The sequence below is a fragment of the Rutilus rutilus genome (genome assembly GCF_951802725.1).
Source record: "Rutilus rutilus genome assembly, chromosome: 2".
In the NCBI taxonomy this organism is placed as follows: domain Eukaryota; kingdom Metazoa; phylum Chordata; class Actinopteri; order Cypriniformes; family Leuciscidae; genus Rutilus; species Rutilus rutilus.
The window spans coordinates 40,431,168-40,449,416 of record NC_140210.1 but is presented as its reverse complement, the minus strand read 5'-3'; the positions used below and the strand labels follow the sequence as shown (position 1 = coordinate 40,449,416).

Sequence of the window (18,249 nt, the reverse complement as noted above, 5' to 3'; positions counted from 1 at the left end):
AGGGTGAATAAATGATGACAGTTTTATTTTTCTGGGTAAACAATTTCTTTTGCGGTGCTTAATCTCTTCCAAAAAACATCCCATCATATTTTTACCACCATTTAGGTTGTACTTTTGACTCAAAATAGGAAGATATACATACATACATACATGCTACATTTTATTAAAGAGGTTTTAAAGGTCTTGAGTATGAAGTCTACTAGACTGGCTAGGTTTTCATGTTTGAATGTTCATAAAATAACTTATTTGACATTGTTGCAGCACCTCTCTTCTCAGTCTGTCAGTAACGCTCTGTTTAGTTCCTGTCTCTATGAAGCTCCTCCTTCTGAAAAGCACACTGTGCTCTGATTGGTCGGCTGAACCAGTGTGTTGTGATTGGTCAACTCCTTCCAGCGTGTTTGGGAAATGTCACGCCCCTTACCATAAGCGTGAGTTTCAGCACGCTACTATCACAACTCAATCAGGCCTTGCACCTTCATTTTGCATATGCCTTGCTCGAGAATTATTTAAATGAGGAATATTGTGACGTGTTTGTTCCCGGAAGAAAACTCAAGACTACAATTAAGGCGTTTCAGGGAGTTCAGAAACAGTGCGCACTGATATAGTGGATAACTCCCTTTGGAGTGGACTTTGTGCTTTGCAGACACTAAAGAATGCTGAAAATGTAAAAAAAAAAAAGTCCAGATATGTATTTTCCCCAGACTTCAAATATCCAGTAATCCACTTTAGCTCCTCTTCCTGTTCTTAACTGACAGGACTGGAACCCACAGTGCATTTCTGATTCTACAAGCCCATTCACATCAACCGACGCGCTGCGTTCGAAGAAAGCCTTTGCACACTAATGCGGTTATTTACATTTTCCAGACCTTTTTGTCAGGTTGGATTGGTCTAGACATTAACTAGGCGCTTTTACCCACAGAATATCATCCACCGTTTATCATAACTTTCTCTGGAAGTTTTTTTTTTTGGACAATGTAGGTGCCTGCAAATTTCCCCATTAAACCCTCTTCGCAACCAATTTTTTCGTGAAACAGGATATTCGATAAGAGAAAATGTGGACTTCACGTTGATTGGATCATCAACATGCTCCAATATCCAGTATCCAATAGTCAGAACTCAAAACGTCCTCGTTAGTCCAAAAACAGCTTTTATTGAATTCAAGCTCAGAAAACGACTCGTTTGGAATTTTGTAACATTATGACGCAATAGTGCGACAAAAGACCCGCCTCTGCAGAATCAAATCAACACCTACTTCTGCAACCTTTCATGCAACGGGAGTCTAAATATAATGCTATAATCAACACTTTTCACGATTAGTTAATCTCGACAGCTGTGACAGTAAAAACGTAGTAAAAGATTTCGAGAGTGTTGCATTATTTCATATGCAAAGATGTTAGCCAATCACAGCAGTGGGCGTTTACAATGAAGTCTCACAGCAGACACGCCCCTTCAAATCAGAAGCTAAAATCAGGGTAGAAAATGGCCTTTTACTTCTAAATTATGATAGTCTGACGTCGTCATACTCAGATTCTAGTCAGAATGTGAGTCTGATACTGCTCCATTGGGCTGTGATTAAAGGGCGTGTTTCAACTGAACCAGGAAAGAAAATGCCTCTGCACTCAATTGGATAGACCAACAACCAATCAGAGCAATGGAGCAAGTGACGCATGTTCTTCATTCATCTTTCCGGTCGACAAATGCCTTGATCGCGGTTCTCTGTTCCTCTTTTAAAATTAATGCGCTGTCGATATCTTCTATAACAGACGCGATGGCGGAATCTACACATCTCAATTCTCCAGTCATCTTTGCTGTAAACGAATTCCACCCAAGCGCTATTTGGTGACGTGGATGATTACGTTACTGTTGATCATCTGTCCATCATCGTATAAAGCCCTCCCTGACAATTTGATTGGTCCGAACAGCTCTGGTTCGAGCATAGTTGCTCCACGACGGATCAAGTCCAGACCGAACTTCCCGACCTCAAATGTTGTGGGCGGGGCTAAGTTCGGCAGGCATCCAGGCTAAAATTTACATTTTTTTAAATGTAAAAATCATACTAATATTTTCAAGTGCACCTCAGGAAACATTATACAATATTTTAAAACTGCAGTTCATGACCCTTTTAAGAATCAAGTAAACAGTTTAATAAATACTAAAACAGGAATTTTTAACTTAGTGACTTTTGCAAAATGAAAACTACAAATCAGGCTTTTATGACAACAGCTGTAGTAAAAACAACAACTTTATTTTTGTTGATTGGTTTGGTCCCAGAAGTTCAAGCAGCTGTGTGCATTTTCAAGTTCAAACTTTTCAGTGCTGACATGCATAATGCCTTTCAGGAACTCTTGACATAGTTTAGAAGAAAAATGTTTTATCTGAGAAATGTATTCACGTCTTGCACCACGTAAACGATGTTTCCCTTTATCAAAGCGCACACTGTTATATCTGCGGAGATGGGACCGTTAACAGGCCAGTGGACTTCATCTTGTTAATGCCACCATCCAAGACACAAACTCGAGGGAAATTTACTTTCACCAGGTGAGCAGCAAACTGCAGGAGAAAAGGAAGTAAACGTGTGATTATGTGTGGTTATTATTCATTTTTATGCATATCGCAGAAGTCTAATATAAAGTGACTTGCAGTGAATGCGTTTCCTAAAAAACATCAACAGGAGGATGAAATAACCTTACCGTGGTAGCATTCTTCATGATGTTGCTGAGGATCACGATGACACGGAATCTGTATCCGGCCAGGGTGCTGGTGGCGGGACACTGGAGCAGTTCTCCCTCCGGCCCAAACGTGGAGGTGTAGGGAATGTTAATGCTGCCTGGGATGTGACCGCGACTGAAGCTGCACACGGGCGGTCAAGGGTCATACGGCTGCATTCATTTGATCAAAAATACAGTACAAATGGTAATAATGCGAAATACTATAATAATATAAAATAATTTTCAGTGAAGAAGTCTTCAGTGTCACATGATCCTTCAGAAATCATTCTGATATGATGAACTGAAGTGACGTCGCCACTCAAGATTGGTCACTTGTCTGTTGCCCGTCTACCAGTTTCTCTGTAACAGTCCATAAAAGTCAATAAAATTAAATCTCATAGTCTGTAAACTGTTGTGTTAACAAGAAAACGACTGACACGTTTGCATTACATTTCAAAGAGCGGCCGTTATCAGCCTCAAAGTGGAGTATGAAACCATATCCGTACCAGCTAGGCCGGATCGGCACGGAATGGAAAGGTTAAGCAACGAGAACGGTGGAAAAGTGGCTAATGCTGAAAACAGTTGTGCTGCTTAATATGTTTGTGGAAACCATGAAAATGGTGCAACTGGGAATGCTTACCAAATGTAAATATCATAAAAGTTTTGCATGTACATTGTTACATATGTTACATGTAGTTACTATAGTAATAACTATAAATTATGCAACTAACCCTAATCCAAACCAAACCCTCCCTAACCCTATAGTAAGTACATGTAGTTACTTAATATTACTCAATACTTAAATATATAATTACAGTGTAACAAAGACACCTTAAAATAAAGTGCAACTGTTTTCAGACTTTAAAATATACATTTCTTCATCAGCATTTTGTCTTTAAAAAAAAAAAACTATTTAAGCATCCTTAAACCAAGATAAATATACTTGAGAATCAAAATGATGAAAGATATTATGAATTTATCTTGAAGTACATTTATTTTTCTTACACTATTGCTTTTTTTTTGTCAAAAAATAACAAATTTACGTACAAAACCTCACAAACAATCTTAGATTGATGCTTAAAACAAGGAAAGCCTATTTGCCAATGATTTTATTTTATTTTTATCATTCATTTTATTATTTTTATCATTAGGATTAGGACACTTTATTTTGAGTCCACTTTAGACATTAACTATAAGTAACTTTGCAAGTACATGTCAACTAACTCTCACTAGAGTATTAGTAGACTGGTATGGTTAGGGTTTGGGTTAACATGTAGTTGCAAAGTTACTTATAGTCAGTAGAATGTCTAAAGTAGACTATCAAAATAATATTTTTGCAGTGTGGAGGAGGCTTTGATTTTGATCAAGAAGTTTGGTTATTGGAAAACGCCCAGTGGCTTTGAGAGTGACTGAACTGTGTCAGATTAAACATGTGAAGACCATTATAAAGTTCAGCTCTAATGTGAGCATTACGGTGTATTCAGCGAATACCCAGAGGTACTTTGGTATACATGTGTTGTGGTAAGACATCTAAGCGGCACACAATCTCCCGTAAGCTCTTGAGCTGGTCGTTTGTAATTGTGTCAGGTGAGGTTCACTGGATTTACAGAACAAACCCTACACAGATCTATGGGCTTCGTGGAAACCGTCCAACTCCATCCAAAACCCACTGCAGCACTACGAAAGAAAAGAGACAGAGAACAAAGTGTGCAGGACAAGATAAAAAAATATGAGCAGAATAAAGTCCCTTGGGACATTGCTCTTGTCTTGGTCATGTTTAATCAGTGTCTCGAAGAGATGAAAGATGAGATGGGAAAAGAAAAAGAGGGCAGAGTGTAATAATAACTGAATAATAACACTTCTTAGCTGCCTTCCTCCATAGATAAAGTTACAATCAGTGATATTTGTGCTACATCTTTCAATAAAACCGAGTGGAACTTCTCAGAAACATTTAATAAGACCTTTCTCCATTTCTCAAGAGGATGAGAAAATGCTCATGCAGATTTTAAACGGCCCCTAAAACAGAAAGGGCTTTGTCTAACATTCATATCAAATATTGATATGGCCATAAAAGGTACAGAATACAAAATGAGAGAACAATGAATATCTACATCAATATACCTGCGCTGCAGCTTTTACATTCAGCTTTCCCTGAGAGCCTTGTATACATGTATTATGATTGCTCTTATCCTGCTTGTGTACGCTATCGTGTATCTACTTACAGCTGCGCTAATGGAAACGGTGACAAACCTCTTAAAACAAATTAACCACAGTAATGCTCTCCCACACATTCCACTGGGCCTTCAGTACTAGCAACAGACAACAATCTGTCTTTAGGCTCTGACTTATTGGTTTCAATTAATCCGATTTTTACATGATCTACTTAAGAGTTTAGCCAACTTCTAAATGAATCCTTTCAAACAACGAAACACAACTATGGAAACTCTGCAAGAACATTACAAATAGTTTTTACTCGAGTGTGCCTGGAGTTGGCCTGACAATTCTTTCTACATTTTTCGATGTCTCTAACATCGATGTTCAGATGTTTAGCTTGGGCTTTCAGGGGCCATACATAGCCAGCAAAAAATCCTGCTCTTAAAAGGAAAACGCTATCTATATCTAAAATACTATTAATATCTTAAAAATAAAGAGACATTTTATACTTATACTACCGATAAAATCTTTGGGGTAAGATTTTATTGAAAGAAAGTGACGCACTAAATTGATCGGTGAGAAATTAGGAAAGAAGGATTTTAATTTCAAATAAAGGCTGTTCTATTGAACTTTCTATTATTCAAAGAATCCTGAAAAAAATGTAACAGGCTTTCCACAAAAATATTAAGCAACATATCTGTTTTCAACATTGATAATAAAAACAAATGCCACGTGACACTGAAGACTGGAGTAATGATGCTGAAAATTCAGCTTAACCATCACTGGAATAAATTACATTCTAAAAACTATTAAATATATAAAATTGTAATACATATATTATTGTTTTGCTGTATTTTTAAATAATTTTAATAATTTTCTTAAAAAATAGTTTTTTGCAGAGTCTTGCATTTATTATTAAGACTAAAAGGATACTCTTCAAGGCTTCGGATGTCCACCGCCAGGATCTTGGGTTTCCCATTCCTGGCCCTCTTGGCAGGAGTTTTAAAGCAAGCCGGTCCACTCAGCTCACACAGGTCAATGAGGTCTTCCACAGAGATACGCGGAGACACTTCTGCTTTCAGCTCGCTCAGCTTTAGTGGCTCGCGGCTCTGAGGGTGCAAAGAAATGAGTGGTAAAACAACAGATTTTTTGCAGCAGTGAGTGGTATTAAAAAAAAAAAAAAAAAAAAGTGTGAGAGAAAATGATGTGTGGGTTGAAATGTTAGCCTGTGTAAGTGTTGAGCAGGAAAAACAGTGAAGAGTCATTGAGTGTATTCAAAGAAAACACATGCATATGTTAAATTCCTGCACCCTGATGATACTGGTATCCCTCAAGGATCTGTACTCGGTCCGATACCATTCTCCATTGTATAAAATGCATAGCTTTTTTTTTTTTTTCACTGCCATGTCGACAGAAGTCAGGGCTACTTTTCATGCCTCTATCCGTTTTCACCTATGTGATCTCATATCCCTCGGACATCTCAGCCTGAATGTTTAATCAACACCTCAAGCTCAACCTGTCAAGACTGAGCTGCTGAAGATGGCTTCAACCTCAGTTTCTCTCCATCTCGGTTCAAAAAAACACAGCTGTAACCCTGAGGTGAAAAAAAAGCCAAGATGACCAGCTCCCATTCAGTGAACACATCAAAGCAATCACGCAGTTTTGTTTCTTGGTCTCAACTTCCTAATCAACCTTTTTTTGTCAGATTGCAAAGGCTGAGATTATTGCACTTGACCCTAAACCACAAGTAAAAACGAAGCAAACTGTGTCAGTCAGATGGTCTTTTCCTGCCCAAATAGGTTATTTTTTACCTTGAAGTTAAAAGTCTATAAGACTAGCTATTTTTTTATTCAAGCAACAGCTCACCAGCCTACCTGTATGTGCAGCACGACCCTTCAAGGGTATCCAAAATACTGCTGCTTAATTCACAGTTAACTGTTAGAAATTCTGCCACAAGCTGATGTCAGAAATCCTCACAAGTTGCATCTTTGCTTAAGTCTACACAGGGGACCCAAAATTGCCTGAATCTAAATCAAGACGCACTTTTTCTGGCCTACCGTTGCAGCCAATGCCCTGGTCCCCCGCTACCTTCGATCCATTACCAAACCCTGTTTTTCCCAGCCCGTTTGGGTGCAATTAGCTCTATCCAGTCTCCACATGTAAGGAGCCCACCTGTCTGGAAACGTCTCCATCTGTGCCACATCCCGATCATTAACAGAGCAGCAAATGGACCAGTTGAACTCAAAAGGAGACTATTCATTCTCACATAAATATAATTTCTCCCACTCGACTAAAAAGCATAGCAATACAGCAATTTCATAGCTCTAATTGGCACTTTAGGTTCGGGCACATTAGATCTTTATCAGGAAGGACCAATTTAATAGGCACAATATGAGTGGATAACATTCACTGTTCCTGCATATCTTCCCTCCACCTCAACACTTAGGCCAAATTATCAAGCAAATCATCTACAGTACCAGCAGAGAGTGGGTGGATTACAAAAAGGGGTGGGCAGTGTGACCAATCTAATATAACAATAATGATTTTTTTATTTTTTTATCTAAAAATCATTTTCCTTAGCAGTATTTTTATCCTGTTTTCCATTTGAAAGATGGAAATATATTCAAACATCTGCATTCCTGTAGCTCAACTGTGTTGTGTACATTGAATGAAATGTCATTTTCTTAAGAGAAAAGCATCTGGCAATTGCAAAAAAAGAAGTAAAATGAGGTAAATTAACACTCTCAAAAATAAAGGTTCTTTATTGGCATCTATGGTTCCATTATAAACCTTCAACATCCAACAACATTTCCTTTCCATTTCCTTTATAGTGGGAAAAAGGCTCTTTAGATTTTAAAAATGTTCTTCACACTAATAAAATTGGTTCGGTTACACTTTATTTTAAGGTGTCATTGTTACAGTGTAATTATATATGTATTTAAGTACTGAGTGATATTAATCAACTACATGTACTTACTATAGGGATATGGTAGGATTAGGATTTGGTTGAGGGTTAGTTGCATGTAATTATGTATAATTTACTGTTATTACAGTGGTAAGTACATGTAACATGTAACAAGGACACTGTTTTTTGGGGGAACCAAAAATGCATTGAGATGAAATCCCCAAAAGTGTACACGAAAGTGCACGTGAGAATCAAAGCTGTATTAGATCAGAGAAACAAATATTTGAATATATTTTAAAATGTAATTTATTCCTGTGATGGCAAAGCTTCATTTTCAGCAGCCATTCTTACTCTAGTCTTCAGTGTCACCTTGACGATGATCTACGATCCCTCAGAAACGACTCTAATATTCTGATTCCATCGCAGGAATAAATTATTTTTTAAATATAATAAACTAGAAGAGAGTTCATTTTTAATTTTACATTTCCAGAGGTGTAAAAAGTATTCACATTCATTACTCAGGTAGAAGTATAGATACTAGGGTTTAAAAAGACTTCTGTAGAAGTTGAAGTATCAACTCAAGCTTTTTACTCAAGTAAAAGTATAAAAGTACTTGTTTCAAAAAGTAAAAGTAATGTAAGGAAAAAAATGCAATTAATGCTCTCTCTCTCTCTCTCTAAATCAATATTTGACGCGATTTGCCCCCGATTTCAAGTTAGAACGAAAACACAACGCCAATCAGTTTGGCGATCACGATGTGTATTCAGGAGGCGGGACTCAGATCTAAACCGTTTGTGTAATTGGCCAATTTTTTTTTTAACGACGACAAGCCGGAATGAAAACAAGCCGAAATTATATAGGAGTAACGAGGCTATTTTTAAAATGTAAGGAGTAGAAAGTACAGATAATTGCGTGAAAATGTAAGGAGTAGAAGTAAAAAGTCGTCTGAAAAATAATTACTCCAGTAAAGTATAGATACCCCAAATTTCTACTTAAGTAAGGTAACGAAGTATTTGTACTTCATTACTTAACACCTCTGTACATTTCACAATATTACTGTTTTTACGGTATTTATGATCAAATAAATGCAATCTTGGTGAGCACAAGAGACTTCTTTCAAAAACCTTAACTAAATGTAATTATTCCAAACATTTGGCTGGTAGTGTAAGTATAAAGTACATTTTGAAATTGATTTTGAAAGTGATTGGTGACATCTTATGCTTGTAAAAAGCACCAGCAGGTGCACGGCATATACCGCGCAGCCCTAATATCAATCCGCATTATCGCTGAATTCCACACTTCTAAGTGCAGGACTCTGAAACAAAGGGCAACAGCACAGGAAGGGCAGCGAGGTGGGGGGATATCTCGTAAATGTCAATGTTCAGTAGCCCATGAAATCAGTCCAATCAGTCACGGAGAACCAGCCTCCCACAGAGCACAGCCAATTACCTATGAGGTCACCTTAGCAATAGAGGTAAGCTTGAGGAATGGAGGACGGCTGATGTCCAATGGGTTCTGGTATTAAAGTGCATTAGATCCGCAGGGCTCGTGGCATTCTCATCATTGCCTAAAGGAGGCCCTTGTGCTCTGGCTTCAGAAACTCTAAATGCAGGCAAGAGTCTTGACCTTTTGTTATCACTGGTGACATTTCAATAGGCCATAAACTTGCCTGTTTGGATGCTCTGTGGGTTCGCAGACGGCCAAGAGAATCGAAAGCCACAGAGCTGGTCTGATCACTCAAAGCTGAAATGAGCTGGCTTTAAAAATGCAGAAATAATCAAATCCATGCAAACATTCCTCTGGGTATTTACGGTCTGAAAAGGATTACCAGTGCAAATCTGAAAACAGGCGTGTGTTTGAAAGGCTTAACATCTACATGACAGGTGCTGTCAAAAAATGTATGCTATCTTTTATCAAAAATGATAAAGGAGGGAGATCTGGCATAAATTCAGTGGTGTGACGATGCCCTGTGATGCCTGAGAGGCATTTAACCATCCAGCATCTGGCTGCACTGGAGCAGGTGATGTGCTGAGGCTGCCGCACATCAGAGAGTCTCAAAACAAAGTCTGGAATCCAAATAAAAAGACAGATCCAAGAGTTAAGAACTGAGACCATGGTCTGCTCGCTCTCCCCTCCTGTCCAATCAGAGCTCAGCATGGCAGCGGCGAGGCCACATACAGTAAGTGGCACCAGTCCATCTAATCAAAGCTGTTGGATTATACTCCAAAAAAAAAAAAAAAAAAAAAAAAAACAGGTATTTTGCTGCACGCAAAACAATCAGCTCACATGCACGGCCATTACATTTCTGTTGATACACGATTATCTTGTGAGGGACCCCATTCCTAAAATATAAAGGAAGCTATATATTTTCATGTACAGTATTCAGACCCATATACTGTACTGTGTGTGATAGAAAGCATACTATTATAAAACAGAATTATTAGTTTTGTATAGTCATTGCATGTATATTTATTATTTTAAATATTAGTATGTAGTTAATTAACAGCCAGCTAATATTTTTCTACCCAATATTAGAACATTTTATTTTAAATTCAGTTAAAATATATTTGCATGGCACTTTGCATAATAAATCAGTTTTACAACAAAATAGTGCCGTATAATTAGTGAAAAAGTAAAGGCATCAATGGTGAAGGAAAACTGGTATTAAAGGGACTATGTGTAGCTTTTTAGGTATTTTATTATCTAAAATCAATATTTTTATTAATAAATATGCACTCAATGGTGTACAAATACCTATGCCAATGATCAGACTAATCCTCGTAAACGAAGAATTTATTATCTTTATATACATGGGACGGGTAGGTCTACGGAGGCTTCCATGTCCGCCATCTTGAAAAACTATAATAGCAGAGAGGGACAAAAAGTACTAGGCCAACGCGTTTCCACAACACGTTTTCACAACACGTTTTCGTTCAGAGCCAGCGTCACGTGACTGAAGCCAGCAGAAGCGGAGGAGCAGAGCAGTGAGAGGCGCTTGTCACTGCCCCGGCAAGTTTAAAAGGATGCACTGCACGGTTATTTATACACCGTTCATTCATACATATGCTGAGTCACAGGATGAGTCCTCGTCGGCGAAAAAGTCCAAAATAGACCGTAAAAGGAAACGTGACCGGAGATTACAAAAACAAGGGTTAATGTAGGGATAGCTAATGCAGGAGAAAGCTTTCAAAAGAGACCCTGAAGTTGCCTGCTTTCTTCTCGACAGGTAAGTCAATGTTACGGTCTTAATTACAAGCTTTTTTTTCATTGCTTGGTTGTAAACTTTATTATATAGACAGTACAACATTTATAGTTAAAAGTTAAACAGGCTCTTTGATGAATAGCAGCTATTGAGTAAAGTAACATTAGAGAAGGCTCTGATGATGATGATGATGATGATGATGATGATGATATCTAACAATGCACGTACTTCAAAAAATATAACGAGTAAAGGCGGCATTACTACTAACTACCATAGTTAATGTTTTTCACAGTCAGTAATTCATACTGTAACATTCTTTTTTTCGTTGTTTCAAGTTTCAGTTTGTTTTAAATAACAAACCTGTTCACCCGAAGAAAAACTCGAAGTGCTATTATAAGACATCCTGTCATAGCTTTTTGGTACATAACGGCTACCGTAGATGCAACACGCATTTGAAAAAGTGAGGCGCTGGAGAGCATTATTCGTTCGAATGCAAAATACAATTTCACCACTAGATGGGAGAAATTCCTACACACAGTCCCTTTAAGATGCGTTTTGTTCGACTGGATCACAAGTGGACAACATTAGATACAGGTGTAAACAGGGTCTGAAACGTTTTGAGCTTGTCCACTTTCGACCACTTCCAGAGGTAGTCGAAAACACATTCGACCAGATTGCTTTCGTAGTGTAAACACTCATGTGATCGAATGCGACCGCCTACTCTTAGCATACTGACTTAATGCGTAAACATTACGAATGCGTAAACATTTAACGACCCAAGTTGGGTTTGAAGACGAAAAATACACCAAGCACAATGTTCTCTCACCATTCCTGATTTCTAACACACACTCACAGTGTTCGCCTGGTCTTGCGGCTCTCAGAGCAGAAACGAAAGCTAATGCTTGCATTCATATGTAAATCGTGTGAGCTTATGTTGTCCATTAGATCGAAAGATCTGAAAAAAAAAACATACATTTACCCACCCATAGACCCTCCCTTCAAAGAAATCAGGACAGAAGTGGTATTCAGTTATATATTCAGTTAAATAGTGGCTGGAAGATCGTTACAGATATCAGGTTCCTTAATGTCCAACACATGAAACACAATGATAGTGAAACACCCACATACTAAAGGACTCACACGACTAACTCAAAAGCCCAACAACAATGCAATCTGCATTATTTATCCGAACCCAAGCGGATGCCGGGAACCATAAGATAAATACGGTCTCATAAAGACTATAGAGTACACTACAATGATATCTGAGAATAAAACACAGGTCCACTGACTTTGAGATATTTGGCCGTAACAATGACCTCGGTTTACTGAGAAGTCATTTGAACTGTCATTCCAACAGTCGATTATTAACAGGTGAACACAAAGGCCATGTACACAGCTTAAAAGGAATGTTTTTAAGAGGATTACCCACAGTTCTTAGGCTCTTTGTTTTAGAGTGGCATGTGACTGAGAACCTTGTTATTGAGTTATTGAGTAAACTAGCTTATTCATGTAACAAGCCATGAACAGCCTTTAAAAGCAGCTAGTAAAGTCAGACTAAATGAGGGGGGTTCTTCACAAAATGGACTGACATTACTGTGCGTTTAATGGCTGAGACTTTCATGAGCAACTGTTTGAAGAGGTTTAAGGACTAAATCTCAGAAATGAGGATTCTCCTGTAAATCTAAACAGGTCTTATAATGCATTATAATTACAATTTCTCTACCCTTACATAAACATATCAGTCCAGTTCAGACAACATTACATGTTAATTGTACAAATTATGACATTTTTATGTTTAAATGAAATGTTAAGTGTAGAAAAGAGCAAAATATTTGATTGAATTTGAGTTTTCATCTTGCACCAAATGATGCACATCATCTGGGAAATTCTAATTCAATCACAGAAATGTATTGCCTTTTTACGCAACACATTTCAAATCAAATCTAGGCAGTTTTATGCATCCATATCAGGTATGACCGTTTGATTATACATTATTGCAGTCAGTCACCATCACAATAAAAAGGCATGTTGTGGTTATTACTGTTCATCATGACAGTAATTTCAGAGCGACACCATCTACAACTACTTAGTGTTGCTCAAAAACGCATTCAGCCATGCACACATGATGTTTCTCATAATCAGCTGAAGGCACTGGTATCATCAACTCTATTGCACACACACACACACACACACACACGCTCACTGACAGAAGGTTTGGCTGCAAGTTCCGACTTGTTGGAGTCAGGCTTTAGTGACGGCGCCTGTCAGATGGCCGACAAAAAAGAGAGCGAGAGAGAGAGCGAGAGAGAGAGAGAGAGAGAGAGAGAGAGAGAGAGAGCAGAAAGCGTGTTCAGCAGACACACCATGCACTAATGACCAGGAGATGACAATCAACAGCAGACAATCTAACCGCACCATTTACCACCCAAGAGAAAACCAGTCATACTGCACAGAGAAAACGCATGGCAAGGTATGCATTAATACTAGCCCAAATAGAAATGAAATTAAGATTGGGAACTCAAATGGCCTTATATGACCCAGGAGAATGCGTCTGAAATAGAGTAGTTAAGAGACTAGTAAAGTAGCTGTAGTCAGCTTGGTTTAATTTCATAACTTAGATTCTATTCAAACCTTCTTGGTTCAAAGCTTTTGTTTACCAGTCCAAATCACACTTGAGATGCTTTCTAGCTGGTTATTGCCACTTGTTGTAAACTGCTTATGTAAGAATGCATTTGCTAAGATGGTTAAATGTAAATGTATGTGTGAGTGCGTAGGCATGAGAGACCATGAGCCTTTATCAGCCTTTCACAGATACAGATATAGCTAGATATCGCCGAAGCAGTGCATTTCCAGACATCAGGCTGTGTTCAGTCAGAGAATAGAGAGATTAGGTCAACAGATGAGGGTTTGTGAAGCGCAGCACTGCCTTGGGCCAACCGCTGATGAATCGCAAACAGAGAGCCAGACGCGAAGAGGTAAGAGGTTAGATAGACGCTCTCAGTGTGACTCGAAATACATCTCACATCCTCATGACACACCACCAGTCACATCGGTGCTAAGAAATGCAATTTAATGCAATTTAATGATTTCACGACATCCTGTAAAAGACAAATATGATAAATCCATAGAACGTTTGAAAAGTAACCGACACTACTGGAACTTCAAACGGGACGGGTTCTGTGGTCAGATGAAAAAAGAAAAAAGGAGCTTTTTGGCAGCAAACACTCAACATGGGTTTGGTGCACACAGGGATAAAAATTGGATTTGATCAAATACCAACAGATAAAAAAAAATCAAAACCTGACAGCCTCTGCTAGAAATCTTATATGTTTGGATCTTCCAACAGGACAGTGATCCACAACCAACCATCAAAATCAAAACAAAAATGAGTCACTGAGCACAAAACCAAGCTCTGCAATGGCCATCCCAGTCCCTGACCTGAACCCTATAGAACAGGGGTTCCCAAACTTTTTCATTCTAGGACCCACCTAGACAAGTATAATCAATCTCAAGACCCACTTGCACTGGTGCTACCAACTTTCTCAGTTGGTCGCACCAGCATGATTTGGTCGCACCACTTTTTTTTTTTTGCTACATGCCATGGGATTAATCAATGCATGCTGATGGTCTTAATCTGCATACCCTAGTTTTGCACTGATGTAAAAAGACTGACAGTGACACAAGACCTCATGTTAGCAAAATATTTTAAACTTTTAACTCTTAAAAAAAACTATTAAAAAACATGTATGTTCTTTAATGTTTGATTATAATTTTACCGTCTTCACATAGGGATGGGAAATGATACGATTTGATCAATAATATCAATGCCACTGACGATTCTGATTATCGATCCGATTCTTTAACGATTCTCTTATCGATTCTTGATAGCACTGTGTGGAAAAATGTAGTCATATGCTTTTCAAAAAAAAACAAGGGGTTTTATTTATTTTAAAGCTTAAGCTTGAGTAAGCAAACTGTACTTTTTATGTAATTTATGTAATAAATAGAACCTTATTGTAAAGTGTTACTGATTAGTTATACACCGATTCAGACGTCTCCTGAGTTCACTGTTGGAAAGATCAGTTGTTTTAACCATTCATTAAAATGAATCGTTCAAAGGAGTCATTAGTTCGCGAATTGGACGTGTCATGCGCGTTGTGTGATTATCCCAGCAGTTAGGACATGGACATCCAAGATTTGTGTCAACACAGAAAACATTTCATCACTGGATAGTTTTTTTCATTTAATTAAAGTGTTGTTTTATGTCAGCTGAATGTCTGGGACGCTTTTCAGAGAAGATAAGGCAACAACTTATTTAGCACAATTCACACCCAGCGGTAATTAAGAAAAAAAAATAAAATCTCTGAATGCTCCACATGAAACTTTGGTCTTCCGACCTTTTACCGCCGTGTCGATTTATTTTGATTAATATGTGCGAGGGAGAGAGAGCAAGACAGCGCTTTCTTGGACAGACAGTCTTGTTTACACTTTCGCCTGGCTCCGAAGAGAGAGAGAGCGCGCGCGCGACCGGGTCTCTTTCTCTCTGCTCGTTCTTTCAGTTAAACATGCGCCCTGTCACAAGCGCAGCAGTTCATCTACAATACTCACCGATCAAATAAGACTTTGGCGGGACAAAAATTCACTTTGGCGGGCGCTAAAACTCACTTAAGAGTCGTTTGGTCATTAATCGGACTGGTTTTGTTTCACTCATCGTAACGTAAATTTAGCTGCAACTAAGTGCCTTTGTGCGACCCACCTTTTCTCACTGTGTGACCCACAAGTGGATCGCGACCCACAGTTTGAAAACCACTGCTATTTGAAGATGAGTGGGCTGAACTGAAGAGAAGAAGCGCCAACATGGATCTGGGAATCTGAAGGATCTGGAGAGATTCTGTATGGAGGAATGGTCTCTGATCTCTTGTCAGGTGTTCTCCAAACTCATCAGGCATTATAGGAGAAGACTCAGATCTGTTATGTTGACAAAAGGAGGTTGCAAAAAGTATTTAATAAAAGGGGGCAAATGATTGTTCCCAATGTGTTTTGGAGAAACACATTTATTTCATAATGTGATTTTACCCCCACTTTCAATTCTTTTACTTCAATGAAAGGTTAGGAAAAAATTTTTTTACAAAAGGATAAACAATGCAGATTTATTTTTTATAGCCATCTTTGATCATATTTACCAAGGGGGCAAATAATTCTGCAAAACCAGCACTGTATTGCATATTACGGTTAATTATTAATATGCTGTTATTGTATACTATACATATTGATTCTCAACAACAAACAGTAGCCGAATGTGTTTAAACTAGCTTATGATAAGAATATGAAAAGTCTTCGTAGTACCTTTGTTCTTCGGTATATGTCAACCAGGAGATTTTCATAATACGACAGGAAGAATAACGAGCAAAATCAGAAGGTCAGGTCATCATAAAGGTTGGATGAGAGCAGCGAATGAGATATTTATGGGTAAGGGTTGAAGTCTTGCATGCATTAAGACTTACTTTCACAAATTAATGGTGGCATGAGAGGAAACTGAGGTCAACTGATGCCTATTACCTACATGTGAGAGTTTCCAGCAGAACAGAAAGCCAGAACAAATGTAGCTGAAATTTCTGCATTAACATGATGGAAATGATAACTGAACTGAGATCGTAATTCTGAACTCCAACTTTGCTACCTGTTCAACAACACCTGGAGGATGTGATTTATTGGTGAATTATATGAACTATTCAAACAAAGTCCAAAATATAGTTCACACGAAACTTAAAATTCTGTCATCATTTACTCACACTCATATCGTTCTAAACCTGAATAACCTGAATTTAAATTTTTGGGTGAAATTCAGAGTATAGTTTGATTTTTTTTTTGGTGGAACAAAATTTAAGTACCCAAACTTTCTCAGACAATAATGATAGCCACCAGAATATTTTATGTAATTAGTTTGCAAATATTCTATACTTGTGGTTTTTCAGATTACTTATGAACAGGCATACACATCTGAAATAAAACCTCTAAAAGTTCTTTTTTAAAGGTACAAGGTAAAGGTCTTTTTTCTATGTAACTTTTGGCCCTAAACAAAACTTTTTTCATGCATTTTGCAGAAGAACATTGTTTTGGTTGTGTTTCGGCTCTGCGTGACTGTCAGATGAATATGGTCCTTTCTCATAACTCATAACCAACAAAGAGATTATCCTACTACTCATAAAACATTCACTACTAGGCTTAAGAGATATAACCAGTTTAGATGGAAAGGATCACAAGCTGACTACCCATTAATAGACATGGCACTTCCTTGAAAATAAATTCCAGCACAGCGCTACAACAACCAAAAAGACTCTTCATAATAGATAATGCTCAATGAACTCTGTCAGAGCTACATATTGCAATTTATCTGTTCAACAAAATACCTTACCTATTACCAGAGACTATTTATTATGAGACATGCCACTTCCTCAATCCTCAATACAACTATATAAGGAAAACCCGTAACGGCAAAGATGGCGGTTGTGTGCACATGTCCCGCCCCTCCCGCTGGTAAGCCAATCATCTGCTTTTAAAAGTCAAGCCAGGAAACATTTAAGCCTATCGTCTGGTTCCACTGGCGCATGCGCACAGTTGAGGTTTTGCGACAGCGGAGAGAGAGAGAGCGCCCCGGTCGCGCGCGCGCGCTCTCTCTCTCTCTCTCTCTCTCTCTCAGAGCCAGACAAGACTTCACCGTCTCCAAATTAAGCGCTGTCTTGCTCTCTCTCCCGCACGCGTATTAATCAAAATAAAACAACATTATGGTAAAAGGTCGGAAGACCGAAGTTTCATGTGAAGCATTCTGAGATTTTTTTTTTCCTGAATTACCGCTGGGTGTGATTTGTGCTAAAATACGTTGCCTTATCTTCTCTGAAATGCATTCCGCACATTCAGCTGACATAAAATTACTCTCTAAATAAACGAAAAAACCTATCCAGTGATGTAATGTTTTCTGTGTTGACACTAACCTTGTGGGATGTCCATGTCCTAACTGATGGGATAATCACACAACCGTATGACACGTCCAATTCACGAACTAATGACTCTTTTGAACCGATTCATGTAAATGAATAGTTAAAACAACTTATCTATACAATACATTGTTATTACTGATAAAGTGCAAACCTGCTTATATTTAAATAATGGAGAACAATATTGACATTGATTATTGCACAACACCGGCATTCTGGATAGAGACGTAAATGAAGTTGGTGTCGTAAACTCTTGCGCATGCGTAGTAAAGTATAACCTGTGGG

The 18,249-nt window shown here is 38.2% G+C and overlaps 1 protein-coding gene across 1 annotated transcript in view; it reads right to left on the bottom strand.

Annotated features, from left to right (window-relative positions):
- Positions 1 to 2,224: 2,224 nt before the first annotated feature.
- The window catches only part of tbck (TBC1 domain containing kinase), a 60,705-nt gene continuing 44,680 nt past the window's right edge, over positions 2,225 to 18,249 (bottom strand). The window contains exons 24-26 of the mRNA XM_084402222.1: positions 5,796 to 5,971; positions 2,691 to 2,850; positions 2,225 to 2,550 (exon numbers count right to left, since the gene is read on the bottom strand). Of these exons, the coding sequence (XP_084258348.1) occupies positions 2,440 to 2,550; positions 2,691 to 2,850; positions 5,796 to 5,971 (447 nt within the window). The 3' untranslated portion in view covers positions 2,225 to 2,439. The remainder of the gene's footprint in view (positions 2,551 to 2,690; positions 2,851 to 5,795; positions 5,972 to 18,249) is intronic.